Source organism: Muscardinus avellanarius, assembly GCF_963383645.1.
Source record: "Muscardinus avellanarius genome assembly, chromosome: 2".
Lineage (NCBI taxonomy): Eukaryota > Metazoa > Chordata > Mammalia > Rodentia > Gliridae > Muscardinus > Muscardinus avellanarius.
This window is the reverse complement of record NC_137787.1, coordinates 147,652,597-147,680,427: the sequence shown is the minus strand read 5'-3', so window position 1 is coordinate 147,680,427 and position 27,831 is coordinate 147,652,597. Positions and strand designations below refer to the sequence as shown.

The 27,831-nt window shown below is 38.9% G+C and overlaps 1 protein-coding gene across 1 annotated transcript in view; it reads left to right on the top strand.

Annotated features, from left to right (window-relative positions):
* DNAJC15 (DnaJ heat shock protein family (Hsp40) member C15) overlaps window positions 1-27,831 on the top strand; it is a gene marked incomplete at both ends in the record, with an annotated part of 59,309 nt that overhangs the window by 9,457 nt on the left and 22,021 nt on the right. Inside the window, 2 exons of the mRNA XM_080719944.1 lie at window positions 10,466-10,517; window positions 13,950-14,023. Coding sequence (XP_080576070.1) covers window positions 10,466-10,517; window positions 13,950-14,023 — 126 coding nt within the window. The remainder of the gene's footprint in view (window positions 1-10,465; window positions 10,518-13,949; window positions 14,024-27,831) is intronic.

Here is a 27,831-nt window from a genome sequence, read left to right as displayed (position 1 = left end):
ATTTAGTTGATATATACTTTGAATATGTTTTAATTTGTTTTAATTATTCCCTTATTGTTGAGTATTCAAATTCTCATTTTATATAATCAGTAATAATACAGCATAGATTATTCTCATGTTTTTATGCACCTTTCTGATTTTTTTTAGGATAAATGTTTTGATTTGTAGTTACTGCGTCTAAGGACACCATATATATATAATATTTTTTTCTTGCAGTACTGGGGATGGAACCCAGGGCCATTCTGTCTCCGAGCTACACCCCCCAGCCCTATTTTTTAGTCTTTTTTATTTTGAAACAGGGTCGCACTAAGTTGCAAAGGGCTTCACTAAGTAGCTGGTCTCTACTCCCAAATGCTGGGATTACAAGCATGCACCACCACACTTGGCAGGACACAATATATTTAAGGTTGTTGATTCTTAAAATGAAATTACTCTCAAGACACATTGTTCCCATTTGAATTTCCAGCATCACTTCAGAAGATTGTTGCTTGAACCACTCTCCTGATAACTCTAAGACCCAAGTTATTGGCTAAAATGTGTGCCTTCCAATATTAACAAGTATTATACTAGAAATATGATAGATTGACATGTAACAGCATATGCATAATTCTTCCTTACTTTTCTCTGTGACACATGTTGTTACGGATTGGGAGAATATGGTTGTGGGGAAACCATTCCCCGGCGACCCCTGCTAGGGTCCCAGACACAATTTCTCTCAAACCACAACAAAACCCAAAAGGACCAAAAAACAGAAAATTACTGCGGGTTCTTGTCCTAAGCTAAGAATAAATATGCATAGCTTGGACAGTTGCTGAAGATTTAAAGAAGTTTATTAGAAAGATAGAAATACAGAGAATAGAAACACAGCCCCATGCCAAAATGGCCCGGGTGGGTGACTAGAATACACCAAAGGGATCTCACATGGACTAGACTTTTATGCCCATGACCTCCATCTTGTTTACGTAATTCTGATGTAGCGAATGTCCCTGTAAGGTACCTCCCCTTACCTTATAAGGTACCTCCCCCAGCAAGTTGTGGTGAGGTGTCTCCTTTCATGAAGGTCGACCCCTCCTACCATCTTAGCTAACTTATCCAATCATGTAGATCTGCCTTAAGAGAAAGGCCTAGTTCTCCTCTCCTATTGACTGGTTAATTGCTTTTAGCTAGGTTAATTTACATTGGAATAGTTGCCTGCTTTTAGGCAGAAACCAAGTCCTTGCACAGATTTGCCCCTCGCCCAATTTTTGAAATATATTAATAATCATAACTTCCTCAAATTTTCCTAGGCCATTCCCAATACTGGTACACATATCCCTGTGTAAACTGATTTCTCTTTATTTCTGTTTATTGTCTGCCTCTCTTGCTAAAATATAGCTTTACAAGGACAGAGATTTTGTCGGATAGATCCCAGGAATTTAGAATCATAACTGGTACATCATAAAAACTGGTTGAATAATTTTTAAATTAACTAATAATCAGTCAGCCAGTCAGAGATAAGGAGGTAGCATTCAAAGGACTGTTTTGACCAATTTCTTAACCCTTTCAAAAATTGAGTCCCTTTTTTTATTTTTCTTTTATTTTTTTTAAAGTTATTTCTTTGTTTTCCTACATGACCAGTAGATTATTCATTTCACTCTTGTAAGGAAATGTACTTGAAACAAAGCCCATAATGTCATATCTTTGTCTCAGATGAAATAAAGATGTATTTACCTAGTCCAGGATATTTTGAGGTTTGATTGTTGTACCAGTATTGGGAATGGCTTAGGAAGATTTGAGAAAGCTCTGATTATTAGTAGATATATTTCAGAAATAATTGTGTCAAAATGGCAGACCCAGAGAGAGAAAGGCTTGGCTTGGTCAGGAAGCAAACAGCTATTGAAACTTAGATTGACTGAGCTAAAAGTAGTTAGCAAGTCAATAGGAGAGGTGAACTAGGCCTTTCTCTGTCTAAAGACAGATCTACATGATTAGATAAGCTAGCTAGGATGGGAGGAGGGGTTGACCTTCACGAAAGGAGACACCCTGCCACACCTTGCTGGGGGAGGAACCTTACAGGGACGTTTACTATGTCAGAATTACATAAACAAGATGGAGGTCATGGGCATAAAAAGTCTGGTCCCCGTGCTGTATCTTTGGGTGGTAAATTGGCTTGGACCCCCCCCCCCCATGCCATTCTGGCATGGAACTGTAACTATCTTATGTATTTCTATATTTTTAATAAATTTCTTTAAATCTTTGGCAAGTGTCCGAGCTATGTATACTTATCCTTAGCTCAGGACAAGAACCCGCGGTTTTTCTGTTTTTGGTTGTTTTGGGTTTTGTTGTGGTTTGAGGGAAATTGTGCCTGAGACCCTAACAGGGGTCCCCAGGAACAGTTTCCCCACAACCATAACATTCCCAAAACCATAACATATTTCACCATAACAATTGTTACTTTCTTAATTAAAATTTACTGATATTATCCATTTTATATCCCCATTTAAAAATGTTAGTCACTCATATAATACATAGATAATAAAAGCTATTAGAGTCATCTAGATGGTGATGTAATTTTTTATTCCATTTTGCAAATCTTTTGAAAACGTGATGTAGCCAAGTATAGTGATATACGTTTGTAATCCCAGTACTTGGGAGGCTGAGACAGGAGGATTGCAGGTTCATAGCCAGCCTCAGCAACTTAGTGAGACCCTGTTTTAAAATTAAAAAAAATAGGGCCACAGGTATAGGTCTGAGGTAGAATGCCCTGGGGCTCAATCCCCAGTGTGCCAACCCCCCATGCACACAAAAAATCATGATGTGCCAAGTGTAGATTTTGGAAATCTAAAAAGATAACACAGTCCCTGCCTTCAAAAGGTCATGTGCTGGAAGAGATTCTAGATAGGTAAGCCATTTTTAAACCGTGCATATGTGTCTATTCTAGTAGAGTTCTGCTGACTGTATGGAGTTACTAAAACGTTTTGCTTGGATTAGGAGGTGAGAACAAAGAACTTCACTGAGGACGCCTTAAAGTTGCTTTTGAGATGAAAATTTGAAGGAGAATCAGGCAGACAGGAAAAGAGTGGGCCAAAGATGTGAGAGTGAGGGAAGAGCTAACAGTATCTGCCGTGTTCGCTTGGCGACAGGTCATGTTTCCTGACCATAATTATATCAAGTCTTAACGAGCATCTTAGGATACAGTTATTTACATCCCCATTTTATTTTATTAGTGTTAGTTTTGTTTTTGTGTGTGTGTGTGGTACTGGGGTTCCTGGAAGCCCTTCTACCTCGGGGCTATACTCCCAGACCTATTTTTATATTTTTATTTGGAAACAGGGTCTCTTATGCCAGAGAGAATGGCTTCTAACCTGTGCGATCCTCCTGTCTCCGCCTCACAAGGGCGGGGATTACAAGCCTGTGTGCCACCACGCCCGGCATTACATCCCCATTTTATACATGAGGAAGTAGGTCCATACAGAGTAGCTCAGGATCACAGAGCTGGTAAATGTTGAGCTGGAATTGGAGCCCAGGCCGGGCTCACTTTGAGGCCCGTGGATTTTCCATAGCATGCCCACCCTGCATTCAGAGACAAAGGGGTGGAAGGCTGAGGGTGGGATTATTGTTTGCTTCTTTTCATGGATGAAAACCATGAACGTTTTAAATGAGTCATGAGGAATGGGAAAGAGTACTAATTAATCATTAAGAAGGTGATATTGAGGAGCAATAAAGGACTGACAGCCATCAGGAATTGTAATTGTATAATGATGCTATTTAAAATGGACATAGGACTTTTGAAATCAATCCATTGATTTTATTGAGGATTTCCATTTCTTAGTTTTTGCAGTATTATATATATATGTCTGAAAAATTTAAATCCAAAATATTCATGCATAGCTGGGCATGGTGGCACATGATTGGAGGCTAGACAGGAAGATTGCATGTTCAAAGCCAGCCTCAGCAACTTTGAGAGGCTCTCAGCAATTCAGTGACACCCTGTTTTCAAATAAGAAATATAATTGGGCTACGGCATGTAGTTTAGAAATAGTATGGCTCAGGGTTCAACCCCCAGTACCAAAACAAATAAAAAATAAATAGCAAAATATTCATGCATTATGTATGGCCAAAGGAAATTCAATCAAAATTATGCTTTCTGGCATTTTTGACATATATATAACTTGAAGCCATAAATTTTAATACTTAAATACTATTGACTAAACATATACATTTTTTGTGAGTATATAACATCTTTGTTTTTCAGGGCAACCATGACAAGATTGTTAAAACTCAAATTTCTAAATTTGCTCTAAGCAGGATCTTAGGCTTTCTGCTTTTATTATGTAGACCAGTGTTCCTAAAACCAGTCTGATAGGATCAGTTGTCAAGGAGTTTTTTAGTAGAACGTGTATCTGGTTTTACAGGTATAAATGTACCCAGGCATAATGAAGGATTAGTTTGTCCTACTAATAGTAGTATGTGTGAATCTAATTGTGTGTAACAAGAGAATGTGTCATAGGTTTTATCTTATTTTATTGTTTGTGGCACTGAGGATCTATCCTTGGACCTCACACATGCTGTTCAAGCACTCTACCACTGAACTGCATCCCCAGCCCTTAGAATTTACTTAGATCTTCTGCAGGCTTAGAAAATGTTAGGGACTTCTTTGAATCATTAACACCTAAATCTTCAAAGAAATGTTCAAAACTAAAACTTGCCTGCTATGGCAAGGTTTTTGCCCTTCCTCGGAAACTCCTGTTGAAATTTAATCCCCCTTGTGATGTATTAAGAAGGTGGGAACTTAATCTGACTGTGGTGTTTAAGGGTATGGCCTTTGGGAGGTGGTTAGATAAGATAAAGTCACCAGGGTGGAGCCCCATGATTGCCTAGGGGTGGTTATAAGAAATGAGAGAAAAAGGATACATAGACACATACTCCCTGACTCTTGCCCTTTAAATTCCTGTGAGGACTCAAGGCTCTTGCCAGCAAAATGTTCTTCACCAAAAGTGGCCCCTCACTTTTGGACCAGAATGGTGAGCCAAAATAAGCATCCTTAGTAACTTACCCAGTCGGTGGTATTGTGTTATTAGCTATAGAACATGTACAAAATGTTATCCAAGGCAGCCTGGTAGACATTTAGAAAAGGGTGGGGGAGAAGAGAAAAGCCTTATCTGGCATCCGTATTTACCATGCACTGCCTCCTACACATGCTTGACACCTATGGCCATTTAGCCCTTGCTAGGGTACAGGAATATATCTACCTTTCTTTTTAAATTACATTACCTGATTTTCATTTTCAACACAAATCCTAATTTTCCTGAGTCAAACAGATAGCAACATTTCTCTATTTCTGTTAAATTCTCAAATGTATTATGGTGTGTATCTAATCACCTGAGCAATTTTAGACATTTAACCTGACTATTGCCTAGCTGGTAGAAAATGATTGTGCTTCAGGTACTAACACTATGCCCAATTCACAATTTTGCCTTTATATTGTCTTTTCAATGTCATTTTCTCATTCCGTTACTGGCAATTTAGTTTTAAAGCATCATTGTTTAAAAAACACTCAAAATAAAATTGAAGTACATCTTCGTGCTTGCAACTGGATCGAAGATGATGTTGGGTATATAAAGGAAACACAATAGATCCTCTTAGCCTGAGGATCAATACTGAAGTTTAAGTAAATAAGAAATACCATAGTGATAAAGCATATGTGATTTTTTTTTTCAGTAGGAAGTAAAATGAAGAACATGTTGATGGAATCCTTTGATGTTTATGTTAGGTAGTTAAAAGCAGAGCCAGGAAAGAAATGGATCAGGGAAGAGCCCTCCTGAGAAGAGATGGGGATTCCCCCCCCCCCCCCAGCTGTGCGAGACTTGGAGCCATTCATTACATTGCAGCTTCAGTATCAGCGGGAAATCTGGCATGGTGAATTTAATGTGGTCACACTAAGCAGTAGCCGCCTCAAATGACTATGCATTAGGAGGGCTGAGATTTCTGGACAGTATGACCACCTCACCAGGGGCAGCCTCACCCCTTCCCCTTCTTTTCCATTCCTGAACTAGGGACTCAGTAACCCTCCTGGGAAACCTACTACCTAATAAAGCTTTTCATGCCTACCCTATCTGTGTCCCCCCAAACCGAGAAAAACCTGTGACATTTATACAGTTATGTTAAATGAACCATGGGTATTCAAAAAGCCCCATTATGTTTTAGCTGTTTGTTTGTTTTTTTTGTTTGTTTGTTTTTTGGTAGTACTGGGGATGGAACCCAGGAGCTTTCTACCTCTGGGCTACACTCCCAGTCCTATTTTTATATTTTATTTGGAAACAGGGTCTTGATAAGTTGCTGAGAACCTCACTAAGTAGCTGAGGCTGGCTTTGAACCTGCACAATCCTCCTGTCTCAGCCTCCCAAGCGTGGGGATTTTTAACAATATTTACCTCTTATCTGTTGAGGAATATTTAAGGGTTGACAACCTGAAAGGAGCCTTAAAGACTGTCCTGCCTCTCTGGCTTTTCCTCGTCTTCCAGGGAATGAGTCTTCCTTTACTGAAGTTGCCCGACTGTCACTGTCTGTTGAAAATGTTTAGAGCGAGACTTGAGTGGGGGAAGCCTAGAGGAACTTCTGGCTTTGCTCAAAGCCAGTAGTTTGGAGAACAAAAGTTGGTTGGAAGAAAATCAGTTTTATTCAAGAGTCATCACCCTGGAAAATGAAGGGAGCTGTTCCCAAAGCTCCAGTTAGGCACCTGAAAAAGCTTTTCCATGGAGGCAAAGGAGGTACCGTGACATTGGGTGGGAAGATTGCAGGGCAGCTCCGTCTTCATCCAGAGCAGAGGTCTACTGGTTGGAAGATCAGTTGACCTCCTCTTGGGGCTAGTTCCTATAGTTTGTTGCTTTGTTCTGTTATTTCAGTACTGGAGATTGAACTGTTTTATTTTTGTAATACTGGAGATTGAACCCAGTGCCTCATGCTGGCAGCACTATACCACTGAGCTAGATTCTAGGGCCTGTTCTTACATTTTAGAAAGACACACTACTTTTCTATCAAGTAAACCTCATAGCAATTTACATGCTTTGTGTTAATTGATGCACAGAACTAAAGAATGAGAGGGACATTGCACCTTCTGATATTATCTGAAGGTCACCAGATGGCTCTATGAATCTAAAGAAAAATTAATTAGCAGTTAACATCTTAATCCTTTAGGTGTGGCTTCTCTTTAGAATGTAGAATGCCTGGCAAAAGGGAGGAGTTGTGAACTTGCAAAAGGCTCAAAGGAGGGCCCCTGTTGCAATTTCTTCATTGGTCTCTAAAGAGCGCTAGATTTCTCCGTTATGGATATTAAAGTTAGAGCACTTTTGTGTAGCTGCCCTTTCTGAGCTAATGTTTATCATTATAGAGTCCTCTTTGAAGATTTAATTTCCCAAGACTTGGTGTGTCTTTTCTCATAGAACTTGAAGACCAATGGCCAGAGGGCTTTTACATCTCCAGCCTCAGCCTCCTTAAGAATACCTGCACCAGTATGAAAACTATCCCTTTTTTTTTTTTTTTTTTTTTTTCGGGTTTGAGGACGAAACCCAGGGCATTTGACCTCTGAGCTATACCCCTGCCCTGTTTTTTATTCTTTTTTTTTTGAAACAGAGTCTCACTAAGTTGCAGGGGGCCTCACTAAGTAGCTGAGGCTGTCCGCGAACTGTGATCCTCCTGTCTCAGCCTCCTGAATACTGGGATTACAAGCGTGCGCCACCATGCCCGGCTCCATTTTGTTTTCTAGGGAGATTTTTCTAGCTTTTTAAAAATCATTGCTGAATCTTATCAATTTACTTGTTTCACCACAAACTAGGACAAAACCATTCTTTTTTTGTGTGTGTGTGCTACTGAGAATGGAACCCAGCGGCATTCTACCTCTGAGCTACACCCCCAGCCCTATTTATTTATTTATTTTTATTCTTTATTTTGAAACAAGGTCTCACTAAGTTGCAGAGGGCCTCACTAAGTAACTGAGGTTGACCATGAACCTAAGATCCTCCAGTCTCAGCCTCCCAAGTACTTGGATTACAAGTGTGCACCACCATGCCCTGCTGGCAGAAACATCTCTATGGTTTCATTTCTTCATTTTGGCTGCAAGTATCTAAAAACTGAAACTATAGTAGTTCAGGAAGATAAAAGTTATTTATCTTGTAAGTAGAAGCAGTCTGCAGGCTGAGGCACCTCTGTGACTGTGGGGACAGCTTCCTCCCATCTCACTGTCTTATTTTTTTTACACCTTCTGGTGTAATTTTTGTGTTCCAGCCAGAAGGAAGGAGGGAAAAGAAGGACATTCCTTCTCCTAGGGTTTCTTTTTTTTTTTTTTTTTTGGTGGTACTGGGGTTCCTGGAAGCCCTTCTACCTCCGGGCTACACTCCCAGACCTATTTTATATTTTTGAAACAGGGTCTCCTAAGCCAGCGCGCGCAGCTGGCTTCGAACCTGCGCGATCCTCCTGTCTCTGCCTCCCAAGCTCGGGGATTACAAGCGTGCGCCACCACGCCCGGCTCTCCTAGGGTTTCTTAAAAGTTGCACACACCACTCTACTTAGGTCCTGTAGGCCAACAGTTAGTTAAGATAGTCATCAAAACTCTTAGGGAGGCTTACAAAACATGTCTGACTAAAAATAACAATGTCTGACCCTATAGAAAAAAAGGAGAATGGATGTAAGCAGAAAACTACTGATTTCTGCCACATTGCCTTTTTCTGTTGTGACCAAAAGATCAAAAAATTTTTATTAGAATTGAATTACAATTTTTGTGGGTTTTTTCTATGTATGTTTGTTTGTTTGTAGTACTGGGGATTGAACCCAGGAGCTTTCTACCTCTGAGCTACATCCCCAGCCCTATTTTTATTCTTTATTTTGAAACAGTGTCTCACTCTCTCAGCCTCCCGAGTACTGGGATTACAAGCATGTGCTACCATGCTTGACTATAAATTTTTAGACTCCAACATTCTGAATTCTTGGATGAAGGGTAAGAAATTGACTAATTTTCTAAATTATCATTTTTAGTAATTTTTGAAGTTTTCTTCTTTCCTAAAAGTACATCAGAGGTTTTATTAAAATTCTAAATAAACAAATGCAACTGAGCATCACAAATATAAAACATTAAGGAGGAAATATACACCTTTTGTTTTCACAGAAGATAAATACATTAAACCCACTATTAAGAATAATCTATAGAAGCTAGTCATAGTGGTGCATACCTGTAATCCCAGTACTTGGTAGGCTGAGACAGGAGGATAACAGGGTTAAGACCTTAGTGTTATGGTTTGGGAAACTGTCCCCAGGGATCTTTGTTAGACCCCTGGAAATAAATTCCCGAAAACTCCCCAAAGAAATCCCAAAACAAAGCCGGGCATGGTGGCGGACGCTTGTAATCCCCGCACTTGGGAGGCGGAGACAGGAGGATCACGCTGGTTCAGAGCCAGCCTTGCTGGCTTAAGAGACACCTTTTCCACATAAAAAAGTAAAAAAAATAGGTCTGGGAGTGTAGCCCGTGGGAGTGTATCCTGGAGGTAGAAGGGCTTCCAGGAACCCCAGTACCACCACCAAAAAAAAGAAAGAAACCCCAAAATAGAAAAACAGAAGAAAAAAAAAAAGAGAGAGAGAAAGAGGAAAAGATAGAAATATAGAAGATAGTTACAGCCCCCATGCCAAAATGGCATGGGGGGGAGGGTGGTTCAAATGAATGCCCCACCAAAGATACAACATGTGGACCTGACTTTTTATACCCATGACCTCCACCTTATATACATAATTCTGATTTAGCAAATTTCCCTGTAAGGTTCATCCCGCAGCAAGGTATGGCAAGGTGTTTCCTTTCACAAGGATGACCCCTCCTCCCATCCTAGCTAGATTATCCAATTATTATGTAAACCTGTCTTTAGAATGAGGATGAGGCAGTCCTAGTTCCCCTCTCCTATAGACTTGCTAATTACCTTTAGCTAGGTTAATTTATATTGAAATAATTACCTGCTTCTAGGCAGAAACCAAGTCCTTTCACAGATTTACCCCTCACCCAATTTTTGGAATATATTAATAATCATAGCTTTCTCAAATGTTCCTAGGCCATTCCCAAGACTGGTATTCTCAGCATCTTAGCAAGACTCTCAGCAACCTAGTAAGACCCCATTCAGAAACAAACAAAACAAAAGAGGGGGTGGTAGTGGTATAGCTTGGAGGTAAAATGACTCTGGGTTCAATCCTCAGTACTCTCTCCCTGAATACACAGTTAATATAGCCTATAGAAAATATTTTAGCAATAGGTAATATAAAAGCTCTTGGAATGAAAATAAGTGAATTATAGAATTATTTTGGTTCACTGAAAATTAGCTGATAAAATTAGCAGCAGATATAGATTTTAAATTCTTTTCTTCACAGTAAAGCTTAAAGAGAAATGTAAGATTTAATATGATTATTCTCACTAATAAAAAAGAACTTACTTTTAAATATATTTTCCTCTATAGGCAAGAAGTTTGATAGCTGTAGGATTGGGTGTTGCAGCTTTTGCATTTGCAGGTAAGACAAATATAAATATCCCCGGGGAATAATGGCAGATGCTTGTAATTCCAGTACTTGGGGAGGCTAAGACAGGAGGATCAGGTTTGAGGCTAGCCTTAGCAACTTAGTGACACCCTATTTCCCAGTTGGAAACATAATAAAATGAGATTTGGGGTGTATCTCTGAGGTAGAATACCCCTGGGTTTAATCCCAGCAGCACCAAAATACGTATGTCTGTATACATATATACATACATATACATACATACATACATACATACATACATACATACATACATGGGGTTGCAGTTGTAGCTCAGTGGTAAATGCCCCTGAGTTCAGTCCATGATGTTACACAGACACACAAAAGGGATACTTATCTATACGTGTTTTAAGAGAAGTGTTTTCAAATAGCTGCTGTAGTAATTCAAGAGTAGATCCTTTGTATTTCAAAATTTTTGGTTTTCAGACATTATATATTGCCATTCCTTTCACCATCCATAGTTACTTAGTGAAGCAAAATCTCGGTAAACTTTATAGGAAAGAAAATTAATGATGCATGAGCTAGGAGAACTAGCCCCAATAATAGCCGATGTTCCTAATTTTTTTTTTAATTTTTCACTATAGTATATAATAGAAAAATAACATTATGCTATCACTATAAGAGGGCCCAAGGAGGTCTTTCCAGAGCAAGAGGAGTCCTGTTCTGCTTCCTTCCAGGTCCTTGACTCTGCCACAGAAGAGTTTAAGAAGGGAGAGCCTTATAGAAAGGAAAAAGTACACCCTCAGGAAAGAGGAAGACATGTGCAGGTCTCCAGGAGTGCAGAATCCTGCTGTCTGGGGCTCTAACATTGCAGAGTGTACAGGGGACTGGTGGAATCAGGGCAGGGGGATGTCCTTGTGTTCGTGCATTGCCCTTGCGTGTTTTAATCCTGCTACTTAGTTCCTCCAGATGCCTTGTGGTTATCTTCAAGTTTGTTTCCTTTTTCATAGGCCAGGCTTCAAGCAAGGACAGGGTTGCTTGGCAATTTTTTTTTTTTCTTTTTCTTTTGCATTCTGATAATTCCTGGGCATTTCCCTTTGAGACACAGTGTTCTCCATGTCCCTAATTCCTCCCTGTGTCCCTGTGCAGTCTAAGTGATGGGCATTCCCTTCATTCATTCTTACTGTTTCTTGCAAACAGTTTACACGCTTGAAGCTGTCAGGTTTTTTATTTTTTTTATGAACATAGTTCTTTGATTTATTGCTTCTTTTATTTTTTATTTATTTATTTTTTTTTGTGGTACTGGGGATGGAACCCAGGGGCTTTCTACCTACAGGCTATACTCCCAGACCTATTTTATATTTTATTTGGAAACAGGGTCTCACTAAGTTGCCAAGAGCCTCACTAAGTAGCTGAGGCTGGCTTCAAACCCATGCAATCCTCCTTTCTCAGCCTCCCAAGTGTTGGGATTACAAGCGTGTGCTACCACGCCTGGCTTACTTCATCTTTTTAACATATTGATATAATTTTTTGATAAACCAAGGAGACTTTCTTTTACTGCCAAATTTATCTTCTTAGAAAAAATAGTTATAAGCCGGGCGTGGTGGTGCACGCTTGTAATCCCCGCACTTGGGAGGCTGAGACAGGAGGATCGCACAGGTTCGAAGCCAGCCTCAGCTGCTTAGTGAGGCTCTCGGCAACTTAGTGAGACCCTGTTTCCAAATAAAAATATATATATAAAAAAAGGTCTGGGAGTATAGCCCAGAGGCAGAAAGCCTCTGGGTTCCACCCCCGGTACCACACACAAAAAAGAAAAAATAGTTATAAATATTAAAAGTAGAATTGCTAATTCAGTCATTAATTATCAGTTTTAAATTGTGTAGCTATTCCCCAATTAAATATTAATCTGAGAATATTTCCATTTTGGTATTTACTGTTTTGTTTCTTCATTGTATGGATTTGATCTTGTTAAGTGGATATTTTTAGGTGAAACTATATTCCATTGTTGTTTTATGGAATTAAACTTCAGTGGAAAAATGACAAAAAGGGTGGTTTTTTGTCTTATATTGTACTTATTTTCACAAAATTCTCATTTAAAGCACTTTAATGATCAGAACCTTAAAATCAAGAAGATCAGTGGTTCAGATCCTCTTGATCTTTTTGCCAGCAGGGCCTTATGCCAATTATATAACTGTTAGCTAATGATGAGGTCTTGCAAGAAGAGTATCATGTCTCAAAAGGGATACTGACAAACTTGTTCGTAAAAATAGCACATTCTTAGTATTAATTTATACAGGAGAAGGCATAGTTATTATAAGTTCAAATGTAATACTTTCATTTTAAAGAAAGATGCTTTTCCCAGATCTTTAAAAAAAAAAAAAAACAAGAATTCATGTGTGTATTCTATACAGACTATACTATTGTTGAATTTATGTTACTAGTTAGAATAACATTTCTTCTAGAGCCAGATAAGTGAATAATAGGACTTAGAAGAAAGTTCACTTTAATTTGTTGGAAATAGATTATATCTAGTTTATGGTTAATGTAAATCTTCAGGTAGCACTTCTCAAAGCCGTCACCTCCTTCACTGAGACAGGAATTTAGTCACTGTGCCTGATAATATTTTCTTCTTGTTTGATATCCTCAAAACAATGTAGTACTTGTTTGAGTGTAGGCTCTTAGTTGTCAATATTCAGGAAAGTTTTGAACCTTTGGATGCCTAAGAAATGGAACCCTGAAGCAAGTTTTCAGAGAATACCATTTTCAGTGAGAAATCAATAATTTATATCCTTGGTATTTCATGCATAATTGTGTTTTTAATTTAGAGGTAACTCCATTGAATGGACTCCTATTTCATGTGTATCATAAATAGAATTTGCTTTCTATATATTTCAAAGTGATTATCATTGTAAAAAGTGATAGTCATTTTAGTATATTTATCTTTCATACATAAATGGACTGTTGTAAAAAGAGTACCAAGATGCTGTTTCTGTAACCAAACCATTATAATGTAAGATATTATATGTAAACATTAAAAATTTCTTAATTATATGAACTAGAACTTGATTTTGTGTGTGTGTGTGTGGTACTGGGGTTCCTGGAAGCCCTTCTACCTCCGGGCTACACTCCCAGACCTATTTTATACTTTTTATTTGGAAACAGAGTCTCTTAAGCCAGTGCAGCTGGCTTCGAACCTGTGTGATCCTCCTGTCTCCCCCTACCAAGCGTGGGGATTACAAGTGTGCGCCACCACCCCGGCGAACTTGATAAATTTAATGGTGATGAAAATGATATTAAAATAAAATTCTGTCCTCTATTCAATAATTTAAAAATTTGAAAAAATATTACTGTCTGGTACCTTTTGAAATATTTCCTGAAATATAAATAAACTGTCAATAAACAACATAATAAGAACATTAAAGGTTGTGATTGACAGTGATATTTGCATGTCTTCTTTTTACTGTTTAGGTCGCTATGCATTTCAAATCTGGAAACCTCTAGAACAAATAATCACAGAAACTGCAAGGAAGATTTCATCTCCAGTAAGTTGCATGCAACTTTGGTTAGAAAATTCATTTTGATTTGTATTTGCATCTCATTTTAAATTAACTCAAACAGTACCTTGAATTTTCCAACCATTGTAATTTACTGCTTTCATTATATCATTATAGCCTTTATTATATATTTGTAAGTTTGTCTAATTAATTGATTTAGTTTAAATCTCTTGGTCTTATTATTATATATAAACCTTATTTGTCATTTTGAAAACTAATTATTACATCAGGTTTTAGATAACTTATTTTCCCTAACTACTGTTCATTCATTAAGTAAACTTTTTACTAATGTCCACCATATACAAATCCCTTTACTGGTAGCTAGGGATAGCTGGTGAACAAAGCACAGAGTCCCTGCCCTGATAGAGCCTCCCCAAGGTTTTATTTTATCCTGGAGTTTGAAACTAGTCCTCTTGTACCACTACAGTCAACTATAACATCACAAGATTCCAAGATGAAGCTGGGCATGATGGTCCATGCTTGTAATCCCAGCATTTGGGAGGCTGAGACAGGAGGATCACAGTTCATGGACAGCCTAGCACTCAGAGAGACCCTGTTTCAAAATAAAGAATGGAGCCAGGCGTGGTGGCGAACGCTTGTAATCCCTGCGCTTGGGAGGCTGAGACAGGAGGATCGCACAGGTTCAAAGCCAGCCTCAGCTATTGAGTGAGGCTCTCAGCAACTTAGTGAGACCCTGTTTCCAAATAAAATAGAAAATAGGTCTGGGAGTATAGTCCAGAGGTAGAAAAGCCCCTGGGTTCCACCCCCAGTACCACCAAAATAAAGAATGGAAAATAGAGGTAGTCTGGAGGTAGAATGGCCCCTTGGTTCCATCCCCAGCACCTCAAAAGAGATTCCAAAATGAAACCCTGTAGTGCCTATATTCATCTACTAGCACCATAGATACCCTGGTGAGCTTAATATAAGGGAGGAATGAATGATAGTAAGTATCTAAAAAGCTACCCTATGAACTGTGTCTTATGACCACTGAAGACAATACAAAGGGAACTCACTGAAGCACTGCAGCTTAAACATTTACTTCTGGGAAGTAGAAGCAGATCTGGAAGAGATCCACTTGGTTTAGAGCAGTTTGAGATGAATGGCTTGTTTTAGCAAAGGAATTACAGGCTTGTGGGCCTTAGCCAAGAACAATGCCAGCTTTTCCGAAGGATGATAGACTGACAAATAATTAATCCCAGATTCAAAAGAACTGTGACACTTTACAGATACATAAATGCATGTCTATGATGCCAGGGAGTATATGTTCATTTTTCCTTTTCCTATTTATTTGAGTAAGGTATTGATAGGTACTCATCATTCTTTCTGTAAATATTCATTGATTACCTACTGCATGCCACACATTGTAGGCAATGGGATATAGTAATGGGCCAAACAAAAATCGTTTTCTTCTAGGAGCTTATATTTTACATTTTAGTGCAGATGAACCATTAACAAATGGGGTAAGGTAAGTAATATCTGGAAGTGTTGTGCTTTTAAGAAAACCAGTTAGAGCCGGGCATGGTGGCGCACGCTTGTAATCCCAGCATTCGGGAGGCTGAGACCGGAGGATCGTGGTTTGCGGACAGCCTCAGCTACTTAGTAAGGCCCTCTGCAACTCAGTGAGACCCGGTTTCAAAATAAAAAATAAAAAAATAGGGCAGAGGGTGTAGCTCAGTGGTAGAATGCCCCTGGGTTTCATCCCCAGACCGGCAAAAAAAAAAAAAAAAAAAAAAAAAAACAGGGTAAAAGATTCAAGAATATCAGAAGAATAGATTTTTATATCAAATTGGCCAGGTGAGGCCTCTGAGAAGATGAGAAAGCAGGCCATGTGAGCCTCTGAAGAAAGAGCTTTCTACAAGAAGGGAACATTACAGAAGTCTTGAGGTGGGAATGGACTTAGCAACAAGAGTAAGAGTAACTCCAGTGGAGTCTATGAAGGGCATAGTAGTAACGTGAGCCCAGATCCTTTAGGAACTAATAGACTGAAAAAAACTTGAGGTTTTACTCTGAGTGTCAGGCCTTTGGAAAATGGGAGAGGGGCAGGGGGCCCAGTGTGATTTGCAGTTTATGTTATCATTGCTTGCTGCATAGAGTGAGTAGAATCTGTAAGACCAATTAGGAGGGAATGGTAATAGGTGGTGGTAATTTGAAAGAGTATAGTAATGACAGTAGTTTAAGTGAGTGTTAGTTATGTCCTTCCATGTTTACCAGTAATAAATGGAGAGAATTTTGGGAATTATTTCTCTTATGGTAATGATATATATACACACACATACATACACTGTAAATCTAAAACTCCTGATATTTGTGGAACAACTATATTATTTAACATTGTAAAGGAAGAGTGAGCAAGAAAATGAGAAAAAATTTTACTTTCAGTAGAAGCTTACGGATAAGGCAGGAAAGATTGTAATAGTGTACTGAGCCTGGAACCTACGTTTTTTTTTGTGTGTGTGTGTGTGTGTGCTGCTAGGAATGGAACCCAGGAGCATTCCACTTATGAGCCTTGAGCTATATCCTAAGCCTCCTCCTCCTTTTTTAGGTTTGTTTTATTAATTTAGAAACGGTCTAAAAAAGTTGCTGAGAGCCTAGCTAAGTTGCTAAGGCTGACTTCGAACCCATGATCCACCTGTCTTGGCCTCCCAAATACTAGGATTACTAGTGTGTGCCACTTCACCCAGCTCGGAACCTATTATTTCTTAACAAAAAGAAAATGATGTACAGCCACTCCTCCTTTCTTTCTCTCTTCCAGGCTTCTCTATTAAGAAATATGATTTTTTAAAAAAATAATCAATCTAGCTCCTTCTTCACAAAGTATTACTCTTAAAAGTTTGCAATAAACTTACGATCATCATAATTACACCTCAGTGAAGGTACAGGTTTATTTTCTTTTAAATTCTCTCTTTTTTTTAATTTTTTTTATTGGTGCATTATATTCATACAACTTATTAGGGTAAAAAAACTTGTGTGTACAAACATGTACTCATCGCTGATTTAACCCCTACCCAAATCCCACCCCATTCCCTCCCCGCCCCTCCCTCCCTTGCTTGGCTTAGTGATTGACTTCGATATGTTTAAGTACATTGTGTGCTTTAGAGATTTTTCTCTTCCCCCTCCTTTCTCCTCCTTTAGGTTGTCTTGTTTGCTCCTCTTTTCTCCCTAACTCTCACATATTAGGGAAAGCATCTGATTTCTTATTTTTTGTGCCTGACTAATCTCACTTAGCATAATGTCCTCCAGTTCCATCCATTTCCCTGAAAATGATGTAATTGAGTTTTTTTTTTGATGGCTGAGTAAAATTCCATTGTGTACATATCCCACAGTTTTGTAATCCATTCATCTGTTGATGGACATCTTGGCTGGTTCCATAGTTTGGCTATGGTGAATTGTGCAGCTATGAACATAGATACACATGCATTAGTTTGGTAGTTTGGTTTCTTTTCTTTTGGGTAGATACCCAACAGTGGTATTGCTGGATCAAATGGTAGATATGTTCCCATTCTTCTGAGGATTCTCCATACTGTTTTCCAAAGTGGTTGCACTAATTTGCAATCCCACCAACAATGTCTTAGAGTTCCCACTTCTCCACATCCTTGCCAGCATCTGTTGTTGTTTGTGTTTTGAATGATGGCCATTCTAGTTGGAGTTAGGTGAAATCTCAGGGTAGTTTTGATTTGCATCTCTCTGATTGCCAGTGATGTTGAGCATTTTTTCATGCATTTATTGGCCATTTGAATTTCTTCTTTTGTGAAGTGTCTATTTAGTTCATTTGTCCATTTTGTTATTGGATGCTTTGTTTTCTTAGTGTTGAGTTTCTTGAGTTCTCTGTATATTCTAGATATTAGTCCTCTATCAGTGGTGTAGGTGGCAAAAATCTTCTCCCATTCTGTTGGCTCTCGATTGAGATTCTTGATAGTTTTCTTTGCTGAACAGAAGCTCTTCAGTTTCATGCAATCCCATGTATAGATTCTCCTTTTAATTTGTTGTGCCTTTGGGATCTTGTTGAGGAAATGTTTGTCTGTGCCTATGTGTTGTAGTGTTGGACCTATGCCCTCTTCAAGGAGCTTCAAAGTCTCTGGTTTAATTTCCAAGTCTTTGATCCATCGTGAGTTGACTTTTGTACAGGGTGAAAAAGTGGGATTAACATCCAATTTTCTGCATATGGTTAACCAGTTTTGCCAACACCATTTGTTGAAGAGGCTATCTTTTCTCCAGTGTATGTTTTTGGCCCCTTTGTCAAAAATCAATTGGCTGAGAGTGTGTGGGCTTGTCTCTGGGTCTTCTGTTCTGCTCCATTGGTCTATATATCTGTTCTTTTGCCAGTACCATGCTGTTTTTATTACAATGGCTTTGTAGTATAGTTTAAAATCAGATATTGTGATTCCTCCTGCGTGGTTTTTGTTGCTGAGAACTACCTTGGCCTATTCTGGGCTTTTTGTTATTCCAGATAAATTTAAGGACTGATTTTTCTATGTCTGTGAGGAATGATCTTGGTAGTTTAATGGGCATTGCATTAAATCTGTAGATCACTTTTGGGAGGATGGCCATTTTAATGATATTTATTCTGCCAATCCATGAACATGGAAGATCTTTCCATCTTCTAAGATCTTCTTCGATTTCTTTTTTCAGTGTTTTATAATTTTCTTTGTAGAGATCTTTTACCTCCTTGGTCAAGTTTATTCCTAGGTATTTTATTTTTTTGTGGGAGATCCTGAGTGGAAGTGTTTTCTGAATTTCTTTTTCAGTGTATTTATGGTTGTTGTACAGGAAAGCTTCTGATTTTTTAAGATTGATTTTGTATCCAGATACCTTGCTGAATTTGTTGATCAGTTCTATAAGCCTTTTGGTTGAGTTTGTTGGGTTTTCTAAATATAGTATCATGTCATCAGCAAATAGTGAAAGCTTAAGTTCTTCTTTTCCTATTTGTACTCCTTTGATTTCCTTTTCTTGCCTTATTGCTCTGGCTAGAGTCTCTAGTACTATATTGAAGAGAAGTGGTGATAGTGGACATCCTTGTCTCGTTCCAGTTTTTAGGGGGAATTCTTGAAGTTTTTCCGCATTTAACATGATGTTGGCGTGGGCTTATTGTAGATTGCCTTAATAATGTTGAGATATGTTCCTTCTATCCCAATTCTCTGCAGTGTTTTTATCATAAATGGATGTTGAATTTTATCAAATGCTTTTTCAGCATCTATTGAGATGATCATGTGGTTTTTGTCTTTGATTCTGTTTATATGATGAATTACATGGATTGATTTTTGTATATTGAACCAGCCTTGCATCCCTGGGATGAACCCTACCTGGTCATGGTGAATGATTTTCTTGATGTGGTTTTGAATGCGTGTTGCTAGTATTTTGTTTAATAGTTTTGCATCCAAGTTCATCAGAGATATAGGCCTGTAGTTTTCCTTCCTTGAACTGTCTTTATTCAGTTTGGGTATTAGTGTGATGTTGGCTTCATAGAATGTATTTGGGAGAGTCTCGGTTTTTTCTATTTCCCGAAATAGTTTGAGTAGTATTGGGATTAGTTCTCCTATAAAGGTTTTATAGAATTCACTTGGGAAGCCATCTGGTCCTGGGCTTTTCTTTGATGGTAAGCTCTTTATTGCTGTTTCAATCTCTTTGATTGTTATTGGTTGGTTTAAATGTTCTATATCTTCTTGACTCAGTTTAGGAAGGTTGTATTTATCTAGGAAGTTGTCGATTTCCTCCAGATTTTCCATTTTGTTGGAGTATAGTTTTTCAAAGTAGTTTCTGATAATCCTCTGGATTTCTACACTGTGAGTAGTAATGTCTCCTTTTTCATCCCTTATCTTCATAATTTGGGTTGTTTCTCTCTTTTTTTTAGTTAGGTTGGCTAGTGGTTTATCAATCTTGTTAATTTTTTCAAGAAACCAGCTTTTGGTTTTGTTGATTTTCTGTATTGTTTTTTTATTCTCTATTTCGTTAATTTCTGCTCTAATTTTAATAATTTCCCGTCTCCTGCTGGCTTTGGGGTTCAATTGTTCCTGCTTTTCAAGGGCTTTGAGGTGTGTCATAAGGCTATTTATTTGAAGATTTTCTGTTTTTCTTATGTGAGCACTCAGTGCTATAAATTTTCCTCTTAATACTGCCTTCAAAGTGTCCCAGAGGTTTTGATATGTTGTTTCTTTATTTTCATTTGTTTCTAGAAATTTCTTGATTTCACCTCTTACATCTTCTATAACCCATTCTTCATTCAGAAGTGTGGTGTTCAGTCTCCACATGTTTATCTTGTTTCTCTGGGTCTTTTTATAGTTGATTTCTAGTTTCATTCCAGTATGGTCTGAAATGACACAGGGAAGTATGTAACATTTTTTAAATTTGCTAGTGCTGATTTTGTGTCCCAGGATGTAATCAATTTTGGAGAAGGTTCCGTGAGCAGCTGAGAAAAATGTAAACTCTGCTGTAGTTGGGTGAAATATTCAGTTAATGGTGTTCTTTAGTTCTGAGACATCTTTACCGACCCTTTGTCTGGAAGATCGGTCTAGTATTGTGAGAGGTGTGTTGAAGTCTCCCAGTATTATTGTGTTGGGATTTATGTGTGACTTCATGTCACAAAGAGTTTGATTTATGAAAGTAGCTGCCCCTATGTTTGGGGCATAGATGTTGATTATTGTTATTTCCTCTTGCTGGACTATTCCTTTTACCAGTAAAATGTGACCTTCTTTGTCTCTTCTAATAAGTTTGGGTTTGAAGTCTAACTTGTCTGATATCATAGTTGCTACTCCTGCTTGTCTTCGAGTACCATTAGCATGGATTACCTTGCTCCAGCCCTTTACCTTGAGTTTGTTCCTATCTTTACTTGTAAGGCGTGTTTCTTGTAAGCAGCAGATGGATGGATTCTGGCTTTTAATCCATTTTGCCACTTTATGTCTTTTTATTGGGGAGTTGAGGCCGTTTACATTCAGTGTGATTATAGAGAGATAATTTTTAATTCCCAACATGTTAAGATCTTATTTCTGTTTGAGATACTGTTTATTCTTCTTTGCTTAGTTGTCTGCTGGATGGGAATTCTTGTTTCTTTGATTCTGGCGTGTATTACCCATTTCCTCTTTGCAGTTAATCTCCTTAAGTATTTTCTCTAGCGCTGGTTTTGAAGACATAAATTCCTTCAGTTGCTGTTTGTCATGGAAGCTTCTTATTTCCCCATCTAATTTGATGGATAGTTTTGCTGGGTAGGAAATTTTTGGCTGGAAGTTGTTTTCTTTCAGAGTTTGGAATATGTTACTCCATGCCCTTCTGGCTTTCATAACTTGGTTTGGGAAGTCTGGAGTGATTCTAATTGGTTTGCCTCTGTATGTCATGTGGCCTTTTGTTTTTGTCGCCTTTAAGATTCTCTCCTTGGCTTCCACATTAGTCATTTTGACAATTATGTGGTGTGGGGATCCTCTTCTCTGATCCTGTCTAAAGGGAGTTCTATAAGTTTCCTGGACCTGTGTATCGACCTCTTGCTCTATGTTTGGAAAATTTTCTGCTATTACTTCCTTGAAGAGATTGTTGATCCCTTTGCTTTCACCTTCTTTTTCCTCCTCTATTCCAATTATTCTTAGGTTAGCTCTCTTGAAATTTGCCCATATTTCTTCAATGTCAGATTCCTGCTGTCGGGTTTTTTTTTTTTTTCTAAATTAGAAACTATGCGTTCATTTTTGGAATGATCATCTTCAAGAAGCAAGATTCTATTCTCCATGTGGTCTAATCTGTTGTTTATACTTTGAATTGAAGCCTTTACTTCATTAATTGCATCCTTTATCTCTTTTTGACTCTCTCTAAATTCTTTTCGAAAGTCCTCTATTATTTCTAAAGTTATTTTCCTAATTTGATCTTCTAGAGATCTTTGGACTTCTGTGTTATCAGATTCTGATGTTGTGGGGTTGTGGGCATTCACTGCTCCATTGTTATTTCTCTTTCCCATGATTTTGGAAGTTTGTGCCTTCTCTGGGTTCTTCCCTGAGTCACTACGAGTTCACTAAAGATGCTCTGGATCTCGAGTCTGTGGTATCTCAGTCACCACTACTCCTTTACTGGGTTGTATCACAAAGTCTCAGACCCAGGGAGTCAATCAAGGCTGCTTAGACTGTGGGGGGTGCCAAGTTGGGCGTTCTCCAGCGGGGAGTTGTGACTATGGTATGATATCTCTGCCACTACCACTCTCCCACTGGGCTGCACTGGTAAAATCTCTGACCCAGGGAGACTATCTGCGTAAGTCCCTGGGAGTACAGTACTGGGATTTCTCCCCTAGGGGCCACAATTTGACTCACGGTTGTTGAGTGCGCTGATGAAGCTGTAGTGAACTCGGTGGATTCGCTGCTGTTGCCACTGGCAATATGGCACCACTGCCACGCCCTCGGCCGTGATGCGGCGTATTTCTTCTCTGGTTTTGAGCTCTGCTCTGAGTCCTTGCCAGTTGTGCTGTGCCCGGCCCTTGGGAGCTTTAAATGTTCCCTGCGCCAACAAAAGTGCTGACTGCTGCCCGGCTGTTCAGCACCTGCTCACCTCGGCTCGCTGTCCACCCCGCCTCTCAGGCGCCTGGTGGCTGATTGAGTGGATTGGTCTAGGGCCGCGGTGAACTCGCTGCTGCCGCCAGCGGTAAGACACTGCTTCTGCATCCTAGGCCGCGAGGCCAGAGTACCTCCTCTCTGGATTTGAGCTCTGTTTTGAGTCTCCCTCCTCTCTGGAGCCTGGTGCTGCTAAGGGAGATGTAGGCCGTGCCGCTCCGACCGCTCTACGCCGCGGCTCTGGCTGCTCCGCACCACGGCTCTGGCTGCTCCGGCCGCTCTGGCCGCTCTGCACCGCGGCTCCGGTTGCTCTGCACCGCGGGTCTGGCCACTCTGGCCGTTCAGCGACACGGCTCTGGCTGCTCCGCCTGTTCTGGCCGCTCCGCTCTGGCTGCTTTGGCCGCTCTGCTTAGCTGCTCTGGCCGCTCCGCTCCGGCTGCTCCGGCCGCTCCGCTCCGGCTGCTCTGGCCGCTCCGCGCCGCGGCTCCGCTGCTCAGCACTGTGGCTCTGGCCGTTCTGGCCGCTCTGCGCCGCGGTGGGCGCGGCACTTCGGGCTGGTTTTTTTCTGGTGTCTTGTTTTTCCAGCCCTTTTTCTCTGTCCCTTGTATTTGCCGTTTTAATTTCTTTGCTGGTGGTGTTTTCTGGCTCTGAAAGGCGCTGGTTTTGTGGTAATAGAGATCGATTGTTAGCGGGACTTGTAAGTGCCGCTTTCCTCCGTCGCCATCTTCCCGGAAGTCCTCTAAATTCTCTTTCTTATTCCATTGTAGACAACCTATTGTTCTGATTTACTTTTTTTGTTTTGGACTTAAATTTTTTTTGTGGTGCCTGTTTGTTTTTTAGCTCTTAAAGTTTTGGGGATTTTCTCTCTTTCTAGTAATGTTCTGAAATTTCTTCAGAATTCTAAGTGAAATATAACTTATTTTAAAGTCATTTGTCTTTTGTTCTGTAATATTTCCCTACTTTTTCTTTAGTTATTCCCTCTATTATCTTTCTTCTTTGCTTACCATTTTATCTTCTTTTCTATTCCTTTTTTTTTTTTTTTTTTTGCTCTATATCCTACAGTTATTTCCGTGGCTTCTATTTCAAATCACTGCGTTGACCCTTAGTGGCCATTCTGTTGTTCAGTTTATCTGAATTTTTTTGGAGGTACTGGGGTTCCTGGAAGCCCTTCTACCTCCGGGATACACTCCCAGACCTATATTATACTTTTTTATTTTTGGAAACAGGGTCTCTTAAGCCAGCGTGGCTGGCTTCGAACCTGCGCCATCCTCCTGTCTCCGCCTCCCAAGCGCGGGGATTACAAGCGTGCGCCACCATGCCCGGCCAGTTTATCTGAATTTTGTACATTAGTAATTTTAATTTTCATCAATTCTTGCTTGTATTTTTCACAACCCATTTTCTAATGGATGTGACAGCCTTTTGAACATCTCTAATGACACTAATTAGAATTTGACAAAATTCTTTTCTGTTTTCTAATTTATCTCCTCCCAAAGCCAATTATTTGTTCATTTTGATTCTTTTGTTTTCTTCCCTCCATGATAGTAGGTTTGTTGAAAATGTCTGATGATCCTTGGTTATTGGTTTATATTTGTCAGGTCTAAATTGATTAATGTTGCTGGAATTTTTAGCAGTTTGGCAGGCTTATTTCAATAGCTTAATTGAATGAGAGTGTTGACAGTGGCTGTGAATACATACGTGGGATTTAGACATGTCCTTCAAAGCAACAAGACCAGAGGCAGGCTTAAGATCTTCAGAATCCAGGAAAGGTTGGGCATGATATGTTCTCCTTTACAGAGATGACCCTTGCAGGTCTTCTGGGTTCTGAAGTGGGATCTGCTGCTACTCCCTTTTACTTCCTTTTGGGTCTACCCAAAAGGTAGATTCAGAGTAAGATGCATCTCTGGGATGTGGTTCCCTTTCTTAGCCTGAGGGCAAAAGTGACAGGTGCCAGGCCTCGCGTGCTGTGGATTAGTGCTCTGACAACAGTGGTTTCTTTTTGCTGTTTTGGCTTAATAATAAGTTACCCCGATGGTATTTTATTTTTTAAACTCTGAATTAGTGGTTTCTTCTTGGTTTCCTGGGAAGAGTTTCTTCTTCCCTAGTGTTTCTTTTCTGGTGTTTCGGGCTGTGATTTTTATGTATAGGCAGTCTTATCTTTTTTTCATTTTCCAGGATTTGTTTAAACTTTCTGGTTTTCTATTTATTTCTTGTTTTCCAGGCCTATTACTGATTTTTTTTTTTTTTTTTCCGGGTCTGGGGATGGAACCTAGGGGCTTTCGACCTCCGAGCTACACCCCCCTGCCCTATTTTTTATTCTTTATTTTGAAACCGGGTCTCACTGAGTTGCAGAGGACCTCACTAAGTAGCTGAAGCTGTCCATGGACCACGATCCTCCAGTCTCAGCCTCCCGAATGCTGGGATTACAAGTGTGTGCCACCACGCCCGGCTGATTTTTTTTTTTTTTAATAGAGATTTTTTTCTTTCCTATTTCAAAGACACTTTGGAAAGCAAAAGACCTCTTTGGCTCAGTCTGTTCTCTAGAACTTGTGCCCTTTTGCTTACTTTTCAATGTAATAATGTATATAATTGGCTTTGCCAATCTCTATTATAACTCCTGTGTGGGGCAGAGTTGCTGTAGCTGGCCATGAACCTGTGATCTTCTTGTCTCAGTGTTTTGTTTTGTTTTGTTTTGTTTTGTTTTGTTTAAGTACTGGGATTACATACATGTACCACCATGCCTGATGAGGCTTTTAATTTTCTGTTTGTAATTTTTTTCTTGTATTTGAATATAGTTTTTTTTTTTTAATTGAACTTACGTTGTCTTATGGTCAAGAGAAAGTCATGGGAAAATGTACTGATTAAAATCATTCTTCTACAGCTTTATAAGTCAAATAGATTATTATAAGTAATAAAAGTTGATAGTTTGTGGTAAATGTATTTCTTCCTTTAAGACAATAAAATGATAGTTCTTACCTGGTTGTCTGGAGGACTTTTGTGTTTGAAGCTATTGACTGACTGAATTAGCTAACAAAGACTGGTTTAACTTGAATTATTTTGTCTCTCCTTTGACAATATATGGTATGGCAGCATTTAATGATAATTTTAGAATGAAATTATTTTGATTTCTGATATTTATAATGCTTCATGAGTAGAATAATACAAAATAATAATTGGGAAGATCCAGAGTATATTTCTAATAGATAATGTAAAACTAGTAAAATCCCATTGTTTCTGTTCTTAGAAATCCTGTTAGAAAAGCATAACCATCTATTTGATGATAGAATAGTTTCATAGAATTATATGAGTATGTGAAAACACTATTTTTTATAAACCTAAGTATTTCCTTTGGCCTTACACAGTACTCTCAGAAAATTTGCCATGTCTTGAAGTCTTTATATCCTAAATAATACAGTGTGGGTTTTAAAATTTTTGTACTGGGAATTATACTCAGGGACATTCTACATCTGAGCTATACCCTTTTTAGTTTTTATTTTTATATTTATTTACTTATTTATTTATTGCAGGTCTGAATATGGAACCCAGGATCATTCGACCTCCGAGCTACAGCCCCTGCCCTATTTTTATTCTTTATTTTTTTTAAACAGGGTCTAAGTTATGGAGGGCCTCACTAAGTAGCTGAGGCTGTCTGCAATCGTGATCCTCCAATCTCAGCCTCCCAAATGATGGGATTACAAGCGTGCGCCATCACTCCCGGCTTTTAGTTTTTATTTTGAAAGAGGGTCTTGCTAAGTTGCTGAGGCTGCCCTTTAATCTGCAATCTTTCTGTTTGAGCCTCCCAAGTACTAGGATTATAGGTGTGTACTACTATGCCCTGTTGGATATTTTACTGTCAAGCTTAAAACAGCCTTTTTGCTGTGCTTTGTTATTAGGTGGGAGAGATACAGAGTTGCATTTTTATACCTGCTTATAACACAGATGCTAATTTATTTATTTATTTATTTATTTATTTATTTTTATTTTTGTGGTACTGGGGTTCCTGGAAACCCTTCTACCTCCAGGCTATACTCGCAGACCTATTTTACATTTTTATTTGGAAACAGGGTCTCTTAAGCCAGCAAGGCTGGCTTTTTTGTCATGTACTTTTCTGTATATAGCCTCCACATAGTTAAGTGTCTGTCCTCAAAATGATCTAGTTCTTTAGAGGACTTAGGATAACTATCTATATAAACAATTATTTACTTGTAATAGTCAATGTCCTAAGATATGAACTTCTTCCAGACACTATATATGTGTGTGTGTGTGTGTGTGTGTGTGTGTGTGTGTGTGTGTATAATTTATTTATTTATTTATTTATATGTGTATTGGTGCATTGTAGACTCACATTATAATGTAGTTCCGAGTGATAGGGGCATATATACACATAGCACTTGGTGGGCTATATATGTATCAATCCTCCCTTTCCTCCCCTTCCTTGTACATGATACTGAGATTGGCATTGTATTCTCACATATGTACATACATCAATGGAAGTGTTTGCTTCATTCATTTTCCCTCCCCCCCTCCCCTCGACCCCTCCCTGGCTCCACTGGTGTTTCTCCTCCATTATCTAAAGTCTCCCTGGTATCTGGATGACTCCCCAGCTTCCACATATTAGAGAAAACATATGACCCTTCACTTGCAGTGACTGGCTAATCTCACTTAATATAATGTTCTCCAGGTCCATTCATTGTTCTGAAAATTGCTCAGTATTCCGTGTGTGCATCTCCCATACTTTTGTAATCCGTTCATCTCTTGATGGACACCTAGGTTGTTTCCTTCAGACACTTTATTTAACGACCCTTTTTTGGGACTACATTTTCATCTGGGCAAAATTAACGATTAAAAGAAAATAATGCTCAAAGACCATTACTTATTTTTAAGGTTAATGGGTTTTTGATTATAAGGAAAATGAAAGTTCAAGAAACTATATCAATTTTTCTTCTTTATTATGCTGATTCAGAATCTTAGAGCTCCCTAAGTTAAATAAAGACTCATATATATGTTTCTATCCTGAATAAAGAATTACTCTATGCATTAGTCTCAAGCATGATTTAAAACAAAATAAGAAGTAATATGCTTTTGTAGAAATGACTACTCTGGATCTAGTTTGTGATATTATTTTGCCATATCTAAATTAGATAATCAGCTTTCATTTAGGAAGTAAGGTTTGCACCTAAAGATAGACCTTAAACCAGCCAGCTGCACTCCTTCCAAGTCCCCTGTTCTTTTCCAGCTCTAGCAGTAATTCTACCTATGTATTCTTGTTTATACATCTATAAT